The sequence below is a fragment of the Somniosus microcephalus genome, chromosome 26 (assembly GCF_052327205.1).
Source record: "Somniosus microcephalus isolate GS21.2 chromosome 26, FLI_Smic_1.0, whole genome shotgun sequence".
In the NCBI taxonomy this organism is placed as follows: domain Eukaryota; kingdom Metazoa; phylum Chordata; class Chondrichthyes; order Squaliformes; family Somniosidae; genus Somniosus; species Somniosus microcephalus.
The window spans coordinates 27,497,799-27,512,260 of record NC_141012.1 but is presented as its reverse complement, the minus strand read 5'-3'; the positions used below and the strand labels follow the sequence as shown (position 1 = coordinate 27,512,260).

The 14,462-nt window shown below is 43.5% G+C and overlaps 1 protein-coding gene across 1 annotated transcript in view; it reads right to left on the bottom strand.

The window, feature by feature from the left end:
- The window catches only part of igsf9bb (immunoglobulin superfamily, member 9Bb), an 831,812-nt gene extending 818,706 nt beyond the window's left edge, over positions 1-13,106 (bottom strand). The window contains exon 1 of the mRNA XM_085967995.1: positions 12,664-13,106. Coding sequence (XP_085824121.1) covers positions 12,664-12,727 — 64 coding nt within the window. The 5' untranslated portion in view covers positions 12,728-13,106. The remainder of the gene's footprint in view (positions 1-12,663) is intronic.
- Between the last annotated feature and the right edge of the window lie 1,356 nt (positions 13,107-14,462).

Genomic DNA, 14,462 nt, shown 5'->3' with positions numbered 1-14,462 from the left:
ACAATATTTTGCACCAGTGGTTGCCTCAACTACCCACCATGCACTACTGGCCACTGCAAAAGGCAGAAAATACATTCATGCTAAAATTAGAAGTCAAAATTTGGCACAGAAGCAAAAGTGAATATTGGAAATATTTGGCAACATAGTTCTTGACAATACTTTAAACTGTCTCAAAAACAATGAATGTCTGATATCTGGAACCTTTTAATATTTGATGAACCCAGTGTAGATTCGTCTTTTCTCCCCAGTCTGTCTCACCACTGTGCTGTTGAAGCAAGTGAACAGCAGAATAAGAAATTCCAGCATCACTTTTACTATTCTAAGCAGACTTTCAATATCCCAAATCAAAGCAGCCTTCCCAAACTAGATATATAACAACTTTACCCTTCAGGCAGGTAGAATATAACTCAAAGCTTCCACTATTTAATGGGTTTTGACTGTCTTTGACATTTGATCTACATATGTTGTTGATCCCTAATGGATAGTTTGGCATCAAGCTCACATATCTGATCGCAAAAGTATATGACAAAACCTAATACAATTAACCTATAAGTGTAGGCAATTGGCAGCATTGTGAGGAACCTGGCTCCCTTCCCCTGAAACCAAAAGCTATCTCTCGGCAGATTTGTGTATTTTCCCACTTCACCCATGCAAAGACAAGAGTTATTTTCACATGGCACCTAATATAGTTCCAATTCTATCTCAAATTTCATAGACATGATACATGATACAGAGATTTTATGGCTTGAAGCATTCTGCCATTACAGTCGGGAAATATTTCTTTACACGGAGGATAGTCACCAGCTAGATCTGGTTCCAGGAAGGGTGGTGGAGGCCAAGACATTGGACTTATTATGAAACAGACAGATGCTACGCTCGGGGAATAGTAGGTTTGGTATTCTGGAAGGATGAGATCAATGAGCCTGGAAATGCTTTCTTCATCCAAGCCTCTTGTGGTTCTATGGACCAATAAACCAATATAGATATCTTGGAGCTCTCTAAACCCTGCCATCCTCATGGTAGACCTCCATTTTGCTCCTAATTTGTTGTGAAGGCTAAATTTGAGTCATCAACTTGCCTAACTTTGAGTTGTCATGTGAGTAGGCTAATTTATTCATCATCAGTTTGCTGAGTCACAGTGACCTGTGATGCTCCATATGGTTTGCCTCCAGCTTTATTAGAGTTTAAAAAAAACTTATTTTAGGAACCAAATGTTCTCAGGCAAGATAATTAACTGGGAGTGCTGTTACACAAATAAAATTTATTCAAAGCAGATTCACAGTATTACAGTCATTATTCACAAGTACATAAACTGGGCACTACAAACTCAAAGTGAAAGTTTCTAGGTTGCAGTGCAAGATCAAGCCATATGTTTAGCTTTCCAAAGGTGACTTAAACTTCCAATTAAGCACCACAGAAAGACCTTCCAATTATGCATCCAACACTGGGCAGTTTGTCAATTTTAAAAAAAAATCCATAATTCAGTTGCTGGATTACTGATGTCATGCCACCAAATAGAATTAACACCATCCATTCTGCCATCACGAGATATCTTCGTAACAGGAGGAAAAAACTAGGAAAGAAAATGAACTAACATTTAAATAGCAGCATTCAGATCCTCAAGGCACCCCAAAAGCACTTCACAACCAATCAATTATTTTTGAAGTGTGGTCACTGTTGTTTTGTAGGCAGGGACAACAGCTAATCTGTGGACAGCAAACTTCAAAATGAGATGAATGACTAGTTAATCCATTCCTGGTGAAGTTGACCCAGTCACCAGGGATAGTGCCATGACTTTTTTTAACATCCGCCTCAACAGGCATATGAGGCCTCAGTTTAATAGCTCATCTAAAAGATGGAACCTTTAACAATGTAGCACTCCCTCAGTGTTACATACGAACATACGAATTAGGAGCAGGAGTAGGCCACTCGGCCCCTCGAGCCTGCTCCGCCATTCAATAAGATCATGGCTGATCCGATTACTCTACATTCCCACCTACCCCCGATAACCTTTCACCTCCTTGCTTATCAAGAATCTGGCTTAAAAATATTCAAAGATTCTGCTTCCACCGCCCTCTGAGGAAGAGAGTTCCAAAGACTCACGACCCTCTGTGAGAAAAAATTTCTCCTCATCTCTGTCTTAATTGGGCGACCACTTATTTTTAAACAGTGACCCCTAGTTCTAGATTCTCCCACAAGAGGAAACATCCTCTCCACATCCACCCTGTCAAGACCCCTCAGGATCTTATATGTTTCAATCAAGTCACCTCTTACTCTTCTAAACTCCAGCAGATACAAGCCTAGCCTGTCCAACCTTTCCTCATAAGACAACCCGCCCATTCCAGGTATTAGTCGAGTAAACCTTCTCTGAACTGCTTCCAACGCATTTACATCCTTCCTTAGATAAGGAGACCAATACTGTACACAGTACTCCAGATGTGGTCTCACCAATGCCCTGTATAACTGAAGCACTAAGTGTCAGCCTGCGCAATGTGCTCAAGCACTGGAGTAGACAGAAACAAATAGAACAAGGGCAGGCAGCCTGCAGAATTGGCGTTGCAAGTGATAGCTCATGGGTTGCTGGCCTGCATTTAAAACCTGGGGATTTCTCAATCTAACTCAGACCATCAAGGGAAGTGAAATAAAATGAACAGGCACCCTGTGCCACTGGTATACACTTCTTGGTCAGTTACAGAACAACGAGGAGTAGAATCATCTCATCTGCCTGAATTCACAGATGGGCAATGAGGAGGGGTTATATTTTTTTCTCAAAAATGCGCATGTCATAATGAGGTGCCACCCTAATTCAGATGCAGTCATGCATTGAAATGAAAGAGCTTCATGCGACTTGAATCTTACAACTATGCTTCGGAGGAACTCCGAGACGATCATGCCTTAGTTGGTATAGGACACACTCACAGGAATGATGATGAAATGGAGAGCCTCTCACCCATAACAGGAGCATCTCCTGTTAGGCAACATGGACAACACCAGCATCAAAATTGTGCATAAATTCTGGGGTGGGAGGGAGGCAAGAGGGAAATATTGCGGGTGGGGGAGAAAATAAAAACGCAATTTTTGTAAAACGCACGCTGAATGTTTCTCAATGGCATTCTGCAAAGAAATATGGAAACAATCGCATTTGAGTTCGTTTCAGAGCTTTCAGACTCACATTTCACAATGCCGGATAGGATAGCTCAGGAAAAACCTCAAGTATCCTGAAACTTTAGCCAGTTATTGTGCACCACACTTGCACCAAAAATCATAGTGATGCCACAGCAGCTACTCCAGCTCAGCCAGAACCTTGCTGAATAGCTCAGAAATGCCAAACGCTTTGAGCTCTGAATAATCAATGCACATGATCGTGAGTCTCATTGATTTCTCCTCTGGAATTTTCATTTCACACATCATCAAAAACACAGTGGACTTTCTTAAGCTCATCTTTGGTTTCCTGTAAAATAGACTGGCAACGTGTGAACGATGCCATTTTCTTGGTAAGATACTGCGAGACAGCAGCGTGATTTTACTGAATGGCGGAGCAGGCTCGAGGGGCCAAGTGGCCTATTCCTGCTCCTATTTCTTATGCTCTAAAGGGGCACTGCTGCCAAACTGACTGATTCAGAGGACTAATAATGCCAATGGCAATGCAACCCCTGCAATTTTTACAATAAAAACATGTTTGGACAGATTTATATTCATAAAGAATAGTTAAAGAAGAATGCATAAATAGAAAAGTGCCATTCAGCTTATCCAACAGGCACGGACATTGATGTCCTTTCTGGGATCTAATCTTATAATTTAATAATTATTCTATCTCAAACCCACACTCTTTTCACTCTACACTGACTCTAAAGGGCAGAAGAGTTACTGCCACGTGGCATCTACAAGCAGCAGGAACCAAGCCTTCTAAATGCTAGTGTCCCTCCACCACACCATTTACCAATTAATTTTTGGGATACTCTAGATAAATCAGGCAAAAGGCACACCTGCCAATCATTGTCAAGCTACTGAATTTTTTCCATTGCAAAGCAAGATGCAGAACCAAGTATTTGGATACTCGCAGTGCTGCCCTCTGCTCCATGTGGCAAAAGGCGTTTTTGTTCTGTGACAAAGAGGGAAACTTGAGTCTTTATTTCAGTCTTTGAAACAGCTAGAGTCAAAATATGAAGTTGCCTTCCTCTACCAAAATTCAACATGCAGGGCTACAGACAGGGTATGGTAGTGTAGTAGTTACTGGGCTAATAATCCAGAGAATGTGGATATCTATAGACCATCACAAAATTGAATTACATAGCAAATTCAGAACACTAGGTCGCGATTTTGCTGCCGTTCAGAGGGCAGGTTTGGAGGCGGGTCATAGGTTAAATTCGTTTTGATTGACGGCGGGTTCCGACCCCGCCATCAAACCCGCCTCCAAACAGCTTTCCCAAGTGTGAGGTCCCCGATTTGTGAATGGACCCGACACTTAGCGACGGGAAGCGGATTAAAGGCAATTACAGGAAACTTTGGTTTATCCGGAAGTTGTATGTCCGGAAACCTCAATCTAACGGCAGAAATCAGCAGCCGTTTTGTTAGGTTTTTCTTCTTTTTTTTCTTCTCCTAGAATTTTTTTAAACAGTCAGTCTCTGGAAAGCCTCTCTGAAGCTGTTGCTAAGCTACAGAGACGCTTCCAAGGTACGGGCCGACTGTTTACAAGCTGTTGCTAAGCAACAGTGTTTGTTGTCAGATACGGAGATGAAAACCTCCGTATCCTTCAACATTAGCGCTGGTCTGTCCGGAAGTTTTCATAGATCGGCATCACGCCGGTCCCGTCGGTGCCGGATATCGCGAAGTTTCCTGTACCTGCCTATTAACAGGTACTTGCCAGTAGTTGTCAGCCTATTTTGGGATTTTGCCACTCCTGGCTCGGGTTTCCCAATGTCCGGACACCACGCCAGGTAAGTGTGGCGTGCTGTGAGTCTGCTGTAATGTTTCTGGATTGATGACAGCTGCAGAAGTGGTGTGAAGGATCCAATGTTGAATTGGCAAGTCTCAGAGGAAAGAAAATGTTGGGTACTGCATTTTTAATACATTTACAGATTTCTTTAGCTTACAAGTTTTTAAATCCATGTCCAGTGCCACCTCATTGGGAGAACCTCTCTCACCAATCGCTTCTGCCATCTATTGCAGCCTATGGAGGAAGTCATTGGAGAGCCTGGGTGCAAGAGTTCACCTTTGTGCAGTGATTGTCAGTGTTTTCAGCACCTCAATGCTGTCAAACAGAGAAATCAACCTTCAAATTAAAATTGTGAATGGTCCCTTTAAGGAAACTGGCAGGTGACGTGTCATCAACTGACGTCATCTGACCTGCTTCCTGTTAATTGGCCGGCGGGCTTAACAAGGTCAATTCACGTCTGTAGAGCGGAAGCAGCTGGGGGCGGGACCGGAACCCGGAAACCAGCTGACCTGCACTCAACCCGCCACCATTAATAAAATAACAATTCTGCAATTTAAATTCACCACAGTCTTAATTATTCTACAACTAAAAGTGTTTTGACTTTAAAATGCGCCATAACTGATACGGTAATATTTATGGAATATTGGCTTGAATTTTTAAAATACCGCAGTAAACAGCTAAATTAGCTGGATAAATGTTTTTGGTGGCAATTATATGACAGAAATCTCACAGGTTTCTCAACAGCTGCAAAGCACAATCTCTAAAAGGGTTAATTGGCTTCTCTACATGTGACATCTGCCAGTGGCTCATTGAGCACTGCATTATTTTGGCAATAATTTTAGGAATAATTTTGTAACACATTATTAAGCACAGACATCTGAAGCGTATCACCATTTTTCATGCCAGCTAGCCTACCCTAGGAGATGACATTCATATTAAGAACATGTTAACTAAAGCCATTTCAGAAATCATTGCTTTCCCACCTGAAATATTTTACCAATTCATGCAAACCATCCATCATCTCTGGGATTTCCTTCACAGACCTTCACCTTCACGTATCAATATCCTTAGGTGGTTAAGCTGAGAAAACGCTGGACATTTCTATGGCTTAGAGGTCAACTGTTCGGTGAACAAGAGTGACTGAGGCCATGCTAGTTATGAAACAAGATAGGTTTACATATAGTTTTCTGGAAGAGCATATCTGCGTAACCATCCCCAGTGGAACTGGGCTTTTGATTAGAACGCTACGATACTATCTGTCAAAGAGGTTGACAAGTAGCTAGCTCTGTCTTTGAGGTTCCATGTATATTACACCCTTTCACAACTTCAATATAAGGTATTTTATGGAGCAAAGAAATGTTGCTTGTTGTGCTGCATTGTGCTTCCCCCTAATCAATGAGGTATGGCCAGCCTTTCAAGGCTGCTTTTTGGGCAACCAAAGCACTAAATGCACACTATGGTTGTCTAATGTGACAAAATATTTCACAGGCTCATTTTCTTTCTGGCGTATTTACTTCTCGTTATTTCCACAGCAAAGTTTTAGCACTATTGTCTTTAAAAGGTAACTAAGATAGCAAGTACGAATTATGGACCAGTCAAAAGTTACTGTATGACTATCAATCTGAAATTAAATTTAATCAGACTCTAGAACAGCCTTGATATACAAGTGTTGTATAATACTCTACATTGAACGTGATTTTTAACAGGCAACCTCACAATCCTGATGACTTAACAAGCAGTTTGTTGGCCAGGGCTAGAATGCCAACATTCAATGCCCATAAATGGCAAGACACGGACACCTAGGGGGTAAGGAGTCTCTTGAAGTGATGCATAAGGCATCACAACTATATGGGACAGGCAAGATGGGTCAGCTGGTCTTTTCCTGTGCCACGTTTTTCATATGTTCGTAAAAACTGATTACCTGTTCATTCATTCATTTGTTGTTTGTTGGGTCCTACTATGTGCAAGCTGGCTGCTATATATGCCTACAAAAAGAAGTAAATGCTCTTAAAAAGGAATCCTTTGGTTGTAATGCACCTTGGGACATCCTGAGGATGTGACAAAGTGCGATATAAATGCAAGCTGTTCGTCTTACAGAATGCTATTTCTCCCTCCCCCCCCACCACCCCACCCCGCACCATACAGTCCATTAATCTGAATACTGGGTGCAACAATGCTACATTTTTTAGGAAAAGGTAATGGAGTGCAGGAAGTAAATTTACATTGCATTTACATTCAAGAGACAGTAGTTTAATACCATCTTATGCCCAAATCTGCTGTGTTAAATTTTGACCCTCCTTTAAAAGCACAATTGACCATTCACAGGGAATTAGACTCATGATATTATATTGAGATTTATATATCAGTATATCATTTAAAGTATAAATTGAGTATTAACTTTCTTCTTGATTCTCAGGAGTAGACCCATTCCAAATTTGACCTGAATGAAACAATTTCCTTCAGAAATGTCAGTTGTTCATTCCATTAAATTTGCTGAGTGTATGATTGCACTTTGCAGTTCACGCTCATGTTCTGCTGCCATCATCTTTTCAAATTTAGCAATGTTGTACAAACTGTTGAACATTTTTCTTCATTTCTAGTGCTCTCAATGTGAGTAACATTTAAGCTATCCTGGTTAAATGTACCTAAACAAAATTAATGCCCATAATATGTCTTCATTTTCAATAAAGAAATGGACGACTATAATATCTTACTGTAGTACAATATCTTAGTTTTAGATGTCAGCCTTGGCTCAGAGGTAGCACTCTTGCCTCTGAATCAGAAGCTTGTGGGTTCTAGCCCTACTCCGGAGACTTGACACATAGGGCAGGATTTTCATTGGACCGTGGAGTCGGGATTGGAGGTGTGCGGGGGGTTAAAATCCCGAAATCAGGGGTCCCGACCCTATCCCGCACCCAAACCCACCTCCATGCCAGTTTCAAAGGTAGTTAACAGGCAGTTTTTAGCCTAATCCCTATTTTTAAGGTTGAAGTGTGGGATTCCCAATGGCTCCAAACCACGCCAAGTTAGAGGAGGCGGGCCGTCGGGTTGAAGGACTTGGAGGGGTCAAGATGTCGGTGTTCAGGTGAGTGATGGGTGCATGAGTGCAAAGGTAAGTGTGTTTGGTGTGTCTAAAGTGATTAAAGAAGTTTTACATACCTTTTCTTACTGTTTCAACCTTCCTTCCTTTAGGTCTCGGGAGTCCCTCATCTCACCGGCACAGAAAGCAGAACGGCCGCGATCTGTCAAAAGTGACAGCCTGCAGCTTTCTGTGCAGGAGAGATTTCTAACTGAGTCTGCAGAGAAGGACTCATGTTAGAAGTAAGACTGTCAGTGTTTGACAGCTTCAAAGCTGTCAAAAGCTCTTGACAGATGAAATTTCAGTCTGTGACGTCACCTGTTGCCGGATGGCCCTGAATTGGCCTGCTGAGCCCGCTGGGCGGGATCAACAAGGTCAATCAAGTTAAAATCGCGTGGATTGGCCGCATCTCGATGGAGGCGGGACTACAACCCCGAAAGTTGTAGTCCCGCTTCCAACCCGACTCCTGAATGAAAATCCTGCCCATAATCTAGTGGACACTGAAGGAGGGTTGCACTGTCAGAGGTACTGTCTTTCAGATGAGACATTAAACCATGGTATTGTTCAAAGAAGCACAGGGGAGTCCTCCCCATGTCCTGGGTAACATTTATCCCTCAACCAAGACCACCAAAACCATAATTTCATGCCACTTATCTCATTTCTGTTTTTGGGATACTTGCTGCGCACATATTTGCTGCCACATTTCTCCACATTACAACAATAACCACAATTCCAAATTGGCTGTGAAATGCTTTGGAACGTCCTGGGGCCATGAAACACACTAGCTCTTTTTTCACTCTTTTTTCATATATGCTGGTATCTTAGGCCCCCGTGAGAATGACAGGCAGTACTGTTAACAGCAGCTGAGTTACAATATATGTCAGTTCAGGACTACAGAAGTGGTCCAATTTATCAATGTGCTAGCAGCAGTCATATGAAAATAGCTTTCAGTTGGAGTATGTGCCCCGGATTGACCTGTCCTGGCATTTCCATCCCCTTTACACATTTGGCAACTTTGCACATTTGTCATACATTACTAGTTGGAAAAACTACATAAACTCTTCTTGTACAAATAAAGACAGATCATTAGAAGTTCTACCAGCAACACCAAACCTGTAATATTCTGTTTGGGTAGTAAGGATTCGCGGGAAGTTGAGGAGAACTTTTTTTCACCCAGAGGGTGCTGGGGGTCTGAAACTCACTGCCTGAAAGGATGGTAGAGGCAGAAACCCTCAACACATTTAAAAAGTACTTAGCTATGCACTCGACGTGCCATAACCTACAAGGCTATGGACCAAGAGCTGGAAAGTAGGATTAGGAGGGATAGCTCTTTTTCGGCCGGCACAGACATGGTGGGCCAAATGGCCTCTTTTCTGTGCTGTACATTTCTATGATTCTATACATTGTTCCAGTGTCTTTATATTTGGGGTTAGTTAAAACAAATTAGAGTAGAGCTCTCTGATTACAACAAAATAATGCAAAAGCAGACTTGACATTTCTCTCCCATTTAATTTTTCTTCCCTCCTCTCCCAAAGTCACTGGGTTAGGGTGCAGTTCCAGTCACCAGCAGCCCCCTGTGCCTTGTTCAATTGCTCATTACCCCATGTGTGAGTTTGGGCAGTGGATATTAAAGGCCATTTGACTCCACAGACATAATCCTCATCTAGTAGGGATGCCGAGAAATCAGGAGTCCCGGATCATTTTTTGATCCCCTGCCCAGGACATTGATGCCATCTGTAGCACCCCAATGTCACCCTAAATAAAATTGTTAAGTCAACACAAACCAAGACTCAAAATACATGTACCACACTATATGTTGCCTCAGCCCATTGAGGCACTGGGGAACCCACATACTTCAATACATAAATCCACTTGGGGAGATAGCTAGAACCTTTACTGCAGTCTACATGGTTAGGAACACTGGGAGGAGTTGCTACCTGGCATGTTACAGAAATGAAATTGTTAATCTTCTACAAAAATGTCAGAATCTAACCCATCCACAGGTTTATCCATGGTATTTTTCAGGTGCCACCTACAGGTGAGAGGGTAAACATCCAAACATGGCCAACGCCATTCCGAACTGGTTAGCAACAGGTGCACAGAGCAAACTGAGGGCAATACACCCTGTGGAGGCATCTCTACAACGGTGGTAAGGTTGTGATCAGAGCTGAAAATCAAAATGAATCCTTCCGCTTTGTGGCAAAGTGCATTCGTTCTCCAATCTGCTGTGCACCATGCTACCCCCAGTGCCCCACAACATCTGTCTCCTATGGTTTCTGATGCAAATCCAACTCTGTTTGGCTGAATACTCGGTTAAACTATCTATTAGCATCCCTTCCCTATCAATTTTGGGTTATTTATTTGCATATGTGTTGGCACCATATTTGAAGATTTGAATCTGACCAAATTCTTTGGTCTAATGTCTTGCATTGTATTGTAGATAGAAGCCACTCAACAAGACGTGAGGGAAATTGGGATTGCTGACTTACAAGTAAATCAAATTATTCATTTTACTATTTTATATATTTGTTACTTTCTAATCAGAATCATGTTCAAATGGTAAAAACTGCAATGATTCAAAGAAGAACAGTGGGGGTCATCATTTAGGGGTATTTAAATCCATGCTCATTTGTTGTACAATTAATCATCATACAAGTGGGTTTTGTTATTAAGTGGGTTGTTCTGTACTTGGTGTTCACACCAATTACTCACTACCTCTAGCAAGTACATGACGATACCGTGACATGCTGGAGTGAGCCATGGTGACATCACTCCACCCGCACACGTCTTGAAAAGGTGTCAGAGAGAATTAACAGGTTGCTGCAAGAAATGCCGGGGAAAGTTTGTACTGCAGCTGACGGCAGCGTGAGGAGCTCCCCGGTGACTGGCAATGGCAGCTTTTTTTAACAGCGCGGAGCAATCCTCATTCAGCGGCTGCCAAAAGCACCAAGCTGGCTCTGCCCCCGTGGATTGGAGCCTGGATGTGTGACACATTCATTGCAAAAACGTGGCAAGGAAATAGTTGCATTTAATCGTTTGCAAAGCCTTGCGAATTGCGATAAATATTAAAATGCTAATCGATGATTTCATTCCAAAGCCCGACATCGGTTTAAGGGGACTGCGGAGACTCCATCACCTTGGCACCACGTTATTCACCTTTAAGAACAATACCGGTGACCTTTGAAACTTCCGTTTTACTTTCATTGATCGGCGTAATGCGGGTTGGCAGTGTAACTGAATTCTATTCTATCTCAGTAACTGGCAGTGGGGCCCACAGGCTGAGTGTTTCAAATTCAGCAGAACTCACGGGAGGTCTCCTATCTTAAATAACAACAGAAAATGCTGGAAAAACTCAGCAGGCCAGGCAACATTCGTGGAGAGAAAACAGAGTCAACGTTTCGAGTCAAACTCCTCCTATCTTCTCCTGCTCCTATAGCTTCTATGTTTCTATGTGCGCCAGATGTGCAGTGCGAGGAGTGCGTGCAGCAACACACAGCGGCACCGGGCCGCTGACAGGAGCGGGTCGCTGGCGGCTGAGTCAGAAAGAACCTGCAGACCTTTCGCTCGCAGGTTCCGCCCCCCCAGAGAGGGCAACCTTCTTGCCGTCCGCCAACCGGCCCGCACTCGGCCCCCGGGACGGAAGTTTGGGGGCTGAGAGAAGGTTAGACGAGCGCTAAACGCCAGCTCTGGCTGGGGCGGTGACAGAGCCGCTGGTTCAGGTGCAGCCGTGAGTCATCCTCATTGAATGAGCTATTTGTCATAAAGGTCACATCTCCCTAAAGCTCGTCCAATACGGATTTTAGCCATCAGAATATTGGGGGTATAGGAGAGCTCTGGCACCAGGAAGAGTCTAAAAATTGCTAACCTCAGAAAATAGAAGTCCTCTGCTTTAAATAACATTTAAAACAGAATCATTTAAAGTTCCAGTCTCCTATGTTAATTGGTTACGTTTAAAAATCCGCTTCAGTAACATTCATTTGAAATAAATCAAAAATGCAACTTTACTTATTTCATCGCGTCTTTTACATGCGAGTAAACTCCCCGATCTCCTATTTCGCTACAACCAAATATAGAAACTTTCGCTCCGAGCGTCTATCTTTCAGCACCGACCATTCCCCAAATCGAGCGATCGTCCCACAGAGGCACTGCAGCAATATTCGCCTCCCCGGCGGCAAGCGGTGCGCCCACAGAAAGAAATGAGCTGCTCCGAATGCCCGAGCTCGCGGTTGGCAAAAGTTGCTGAAACGGGTAGATTTGACCCAGGTGATCCGCCAGGGGACCGGCGGCTGCGCTTCAACATCTGCATCAGCCCGAAAACACGCACCGTGCAAGGAAAGCGCAATTTAACGGGATGGCCGACCCAGGCAACTTCTACACAACTAAGGGTAAAAGTTTCCTTTCCTTCTTTATAAAGCCCGTAACTTTTGCAGATCTCTTGACAATAATAAAGGGGGAGGGGAGAGGGGAACATCATTGCACCGAAACCCTTTCATTTTGGATTATTAGCCAGTTAAATGCGCGAGAATACAGTGGCATTCAAATATTTAACAGTAAGTAAATGGGTCTCATCCCTCCGAATCGGTTAAACCCGTACAGTCGCAGCATCAGTGAATAAACTTGGGGAGAATGATATTGAACTTCAACTCACCTTGGGCTGCCGATTCTCTGGTGCTGATTACACCCGCTAGCAAAGTGGCCACATACCAAATCATAGTACTGTTACCCCACTGTGAGATGTGGCTGGGTCATATCTTAGAGCGCTTCACTTTTAGCTGTTCCCTGGAAAAGCCCCGGTCTGACCATCAGTGCAGTGCAATCCTTCCGCTGATGTCCTCTTCATGTCCTGTTCATTCCCTTTTTCTTCTTCTTTCTCTTTCTCTTCCCCTGCCTCTTTCTCTCTCTGTCTCTCCTCTCTCTGCCTGTCTCTCCCTCTCTCATCCGGTTACATCCCTCTGGAATGCACTTGCACTCTCTCCCAGCCTCCAGCTCCTTGCAGTTTCCCAGCGCAGAGAGGGTGGGCTGGCAACCAAACTTGCTGGGCTGCCGGGCCGGCAGCCGCCCCGCCCCCTTTGCTCCTGATTGGCTCCGGCAAGCCGGGCGCCGCTGCTGATTGGCGGCGGGCGCCGCTCGTCGGAGGGCGACGGGGCTTTGCCCGTTTCAAGGTGGGTTGAGGTGGAGAGGCTGGAGCGCCGCAGTATCATGCGCAATAGCAAGGAGGAGGCGAGCAGTATTTCCAGCTGCTGATCACCATCACCAACACCCCCCCCCCCCTTCTCCAGCCCGTCAGACGTTAAAGGTGAACAGCACCACGTTAAATCCTCGGAGGGCAGCGGAGCATTTTCATGCATCGAAAGTAGCATCGAAAGTTCATCCGATTCAAGGAACAGGCAAAAAAAAAGGGACATTTCCCAAGATTGACGCTGCAAAATAAAGCCAATACTCAGGTCCACAACTCACTTAATAACGGTTAAGAACAAGAAAAATGACCGCAATAAATGACATGTAATTCTTATTTTGTGAAACAGAAATGTGTGGCTTAAAGTGTTATTTTATCAAATGGATTTTTAAAATATCTTTTTTGCAGGAATTGTGTAACGCAAAACGTGCGGAGAAACCAATTCTACGTTCAATAGGTTACAAGAAATGTAAGAGAGGAAATAAATCTTGAGTTAATTGCTGGAATCCCACAATGTGCAGTCTAGCCTGGGATTTACAGACTATTCTGTTAACAGCAATGGAAATATTTATCAAATAGCAAACTTCGTTGAAATCACAATTATAATGACATTTGTTTCTTGCTTTTCAAAACTTCCAAATATGATATATATTTTTTTTAATCACAGTTTCAGTAGGTTGGTGGGTCCAACATTTTTTCCGTTACAAAGATGGAAATGCATTGTTTCATTTTATTTGAATGGATAACTAAGACACAACATAAATCAACAGTGACAACCTGCATTTATATAGCACCTTTAACATAGAAAAACGCCTCCAAGGCACTTCACAGAGGTATAATCAGACAAAAAGTGGATGTCAGAACAAAGAAGAAGGTATGAAAAGGGGTGACCAAAAGATTGGTCCAAGAGTTGGATTTTAAGGAGGACCTTAAAGAAGGAGAATGAGGTAGAGGGAGTCTCAGAGGGGAGGAACTGCAGAGAGTGCAGTTGACAGCTGATAGCATAGTCAGCAATGATGGGGTGAAGGGAGGGAGAGGTGCACAAATGACCAGAGTCGGAGGACCAGAATGGTTAGGGAGGTTGTAGGGATGGAGAAAGTTACAGAGTTAGGGAGGGGCAAGACCATGAAGGATTTAAGTACAAGAATGAGAATTTTAAATTGGAGGTCTTGGGGACTGGGAGCCAATGTAGGTCAGCAAGGGCAGGGCGATGGTGAGTGGGACATGGTGCGGGATAGGATACGGGCTGCAGAGTTTTAGATGAGCTGAAG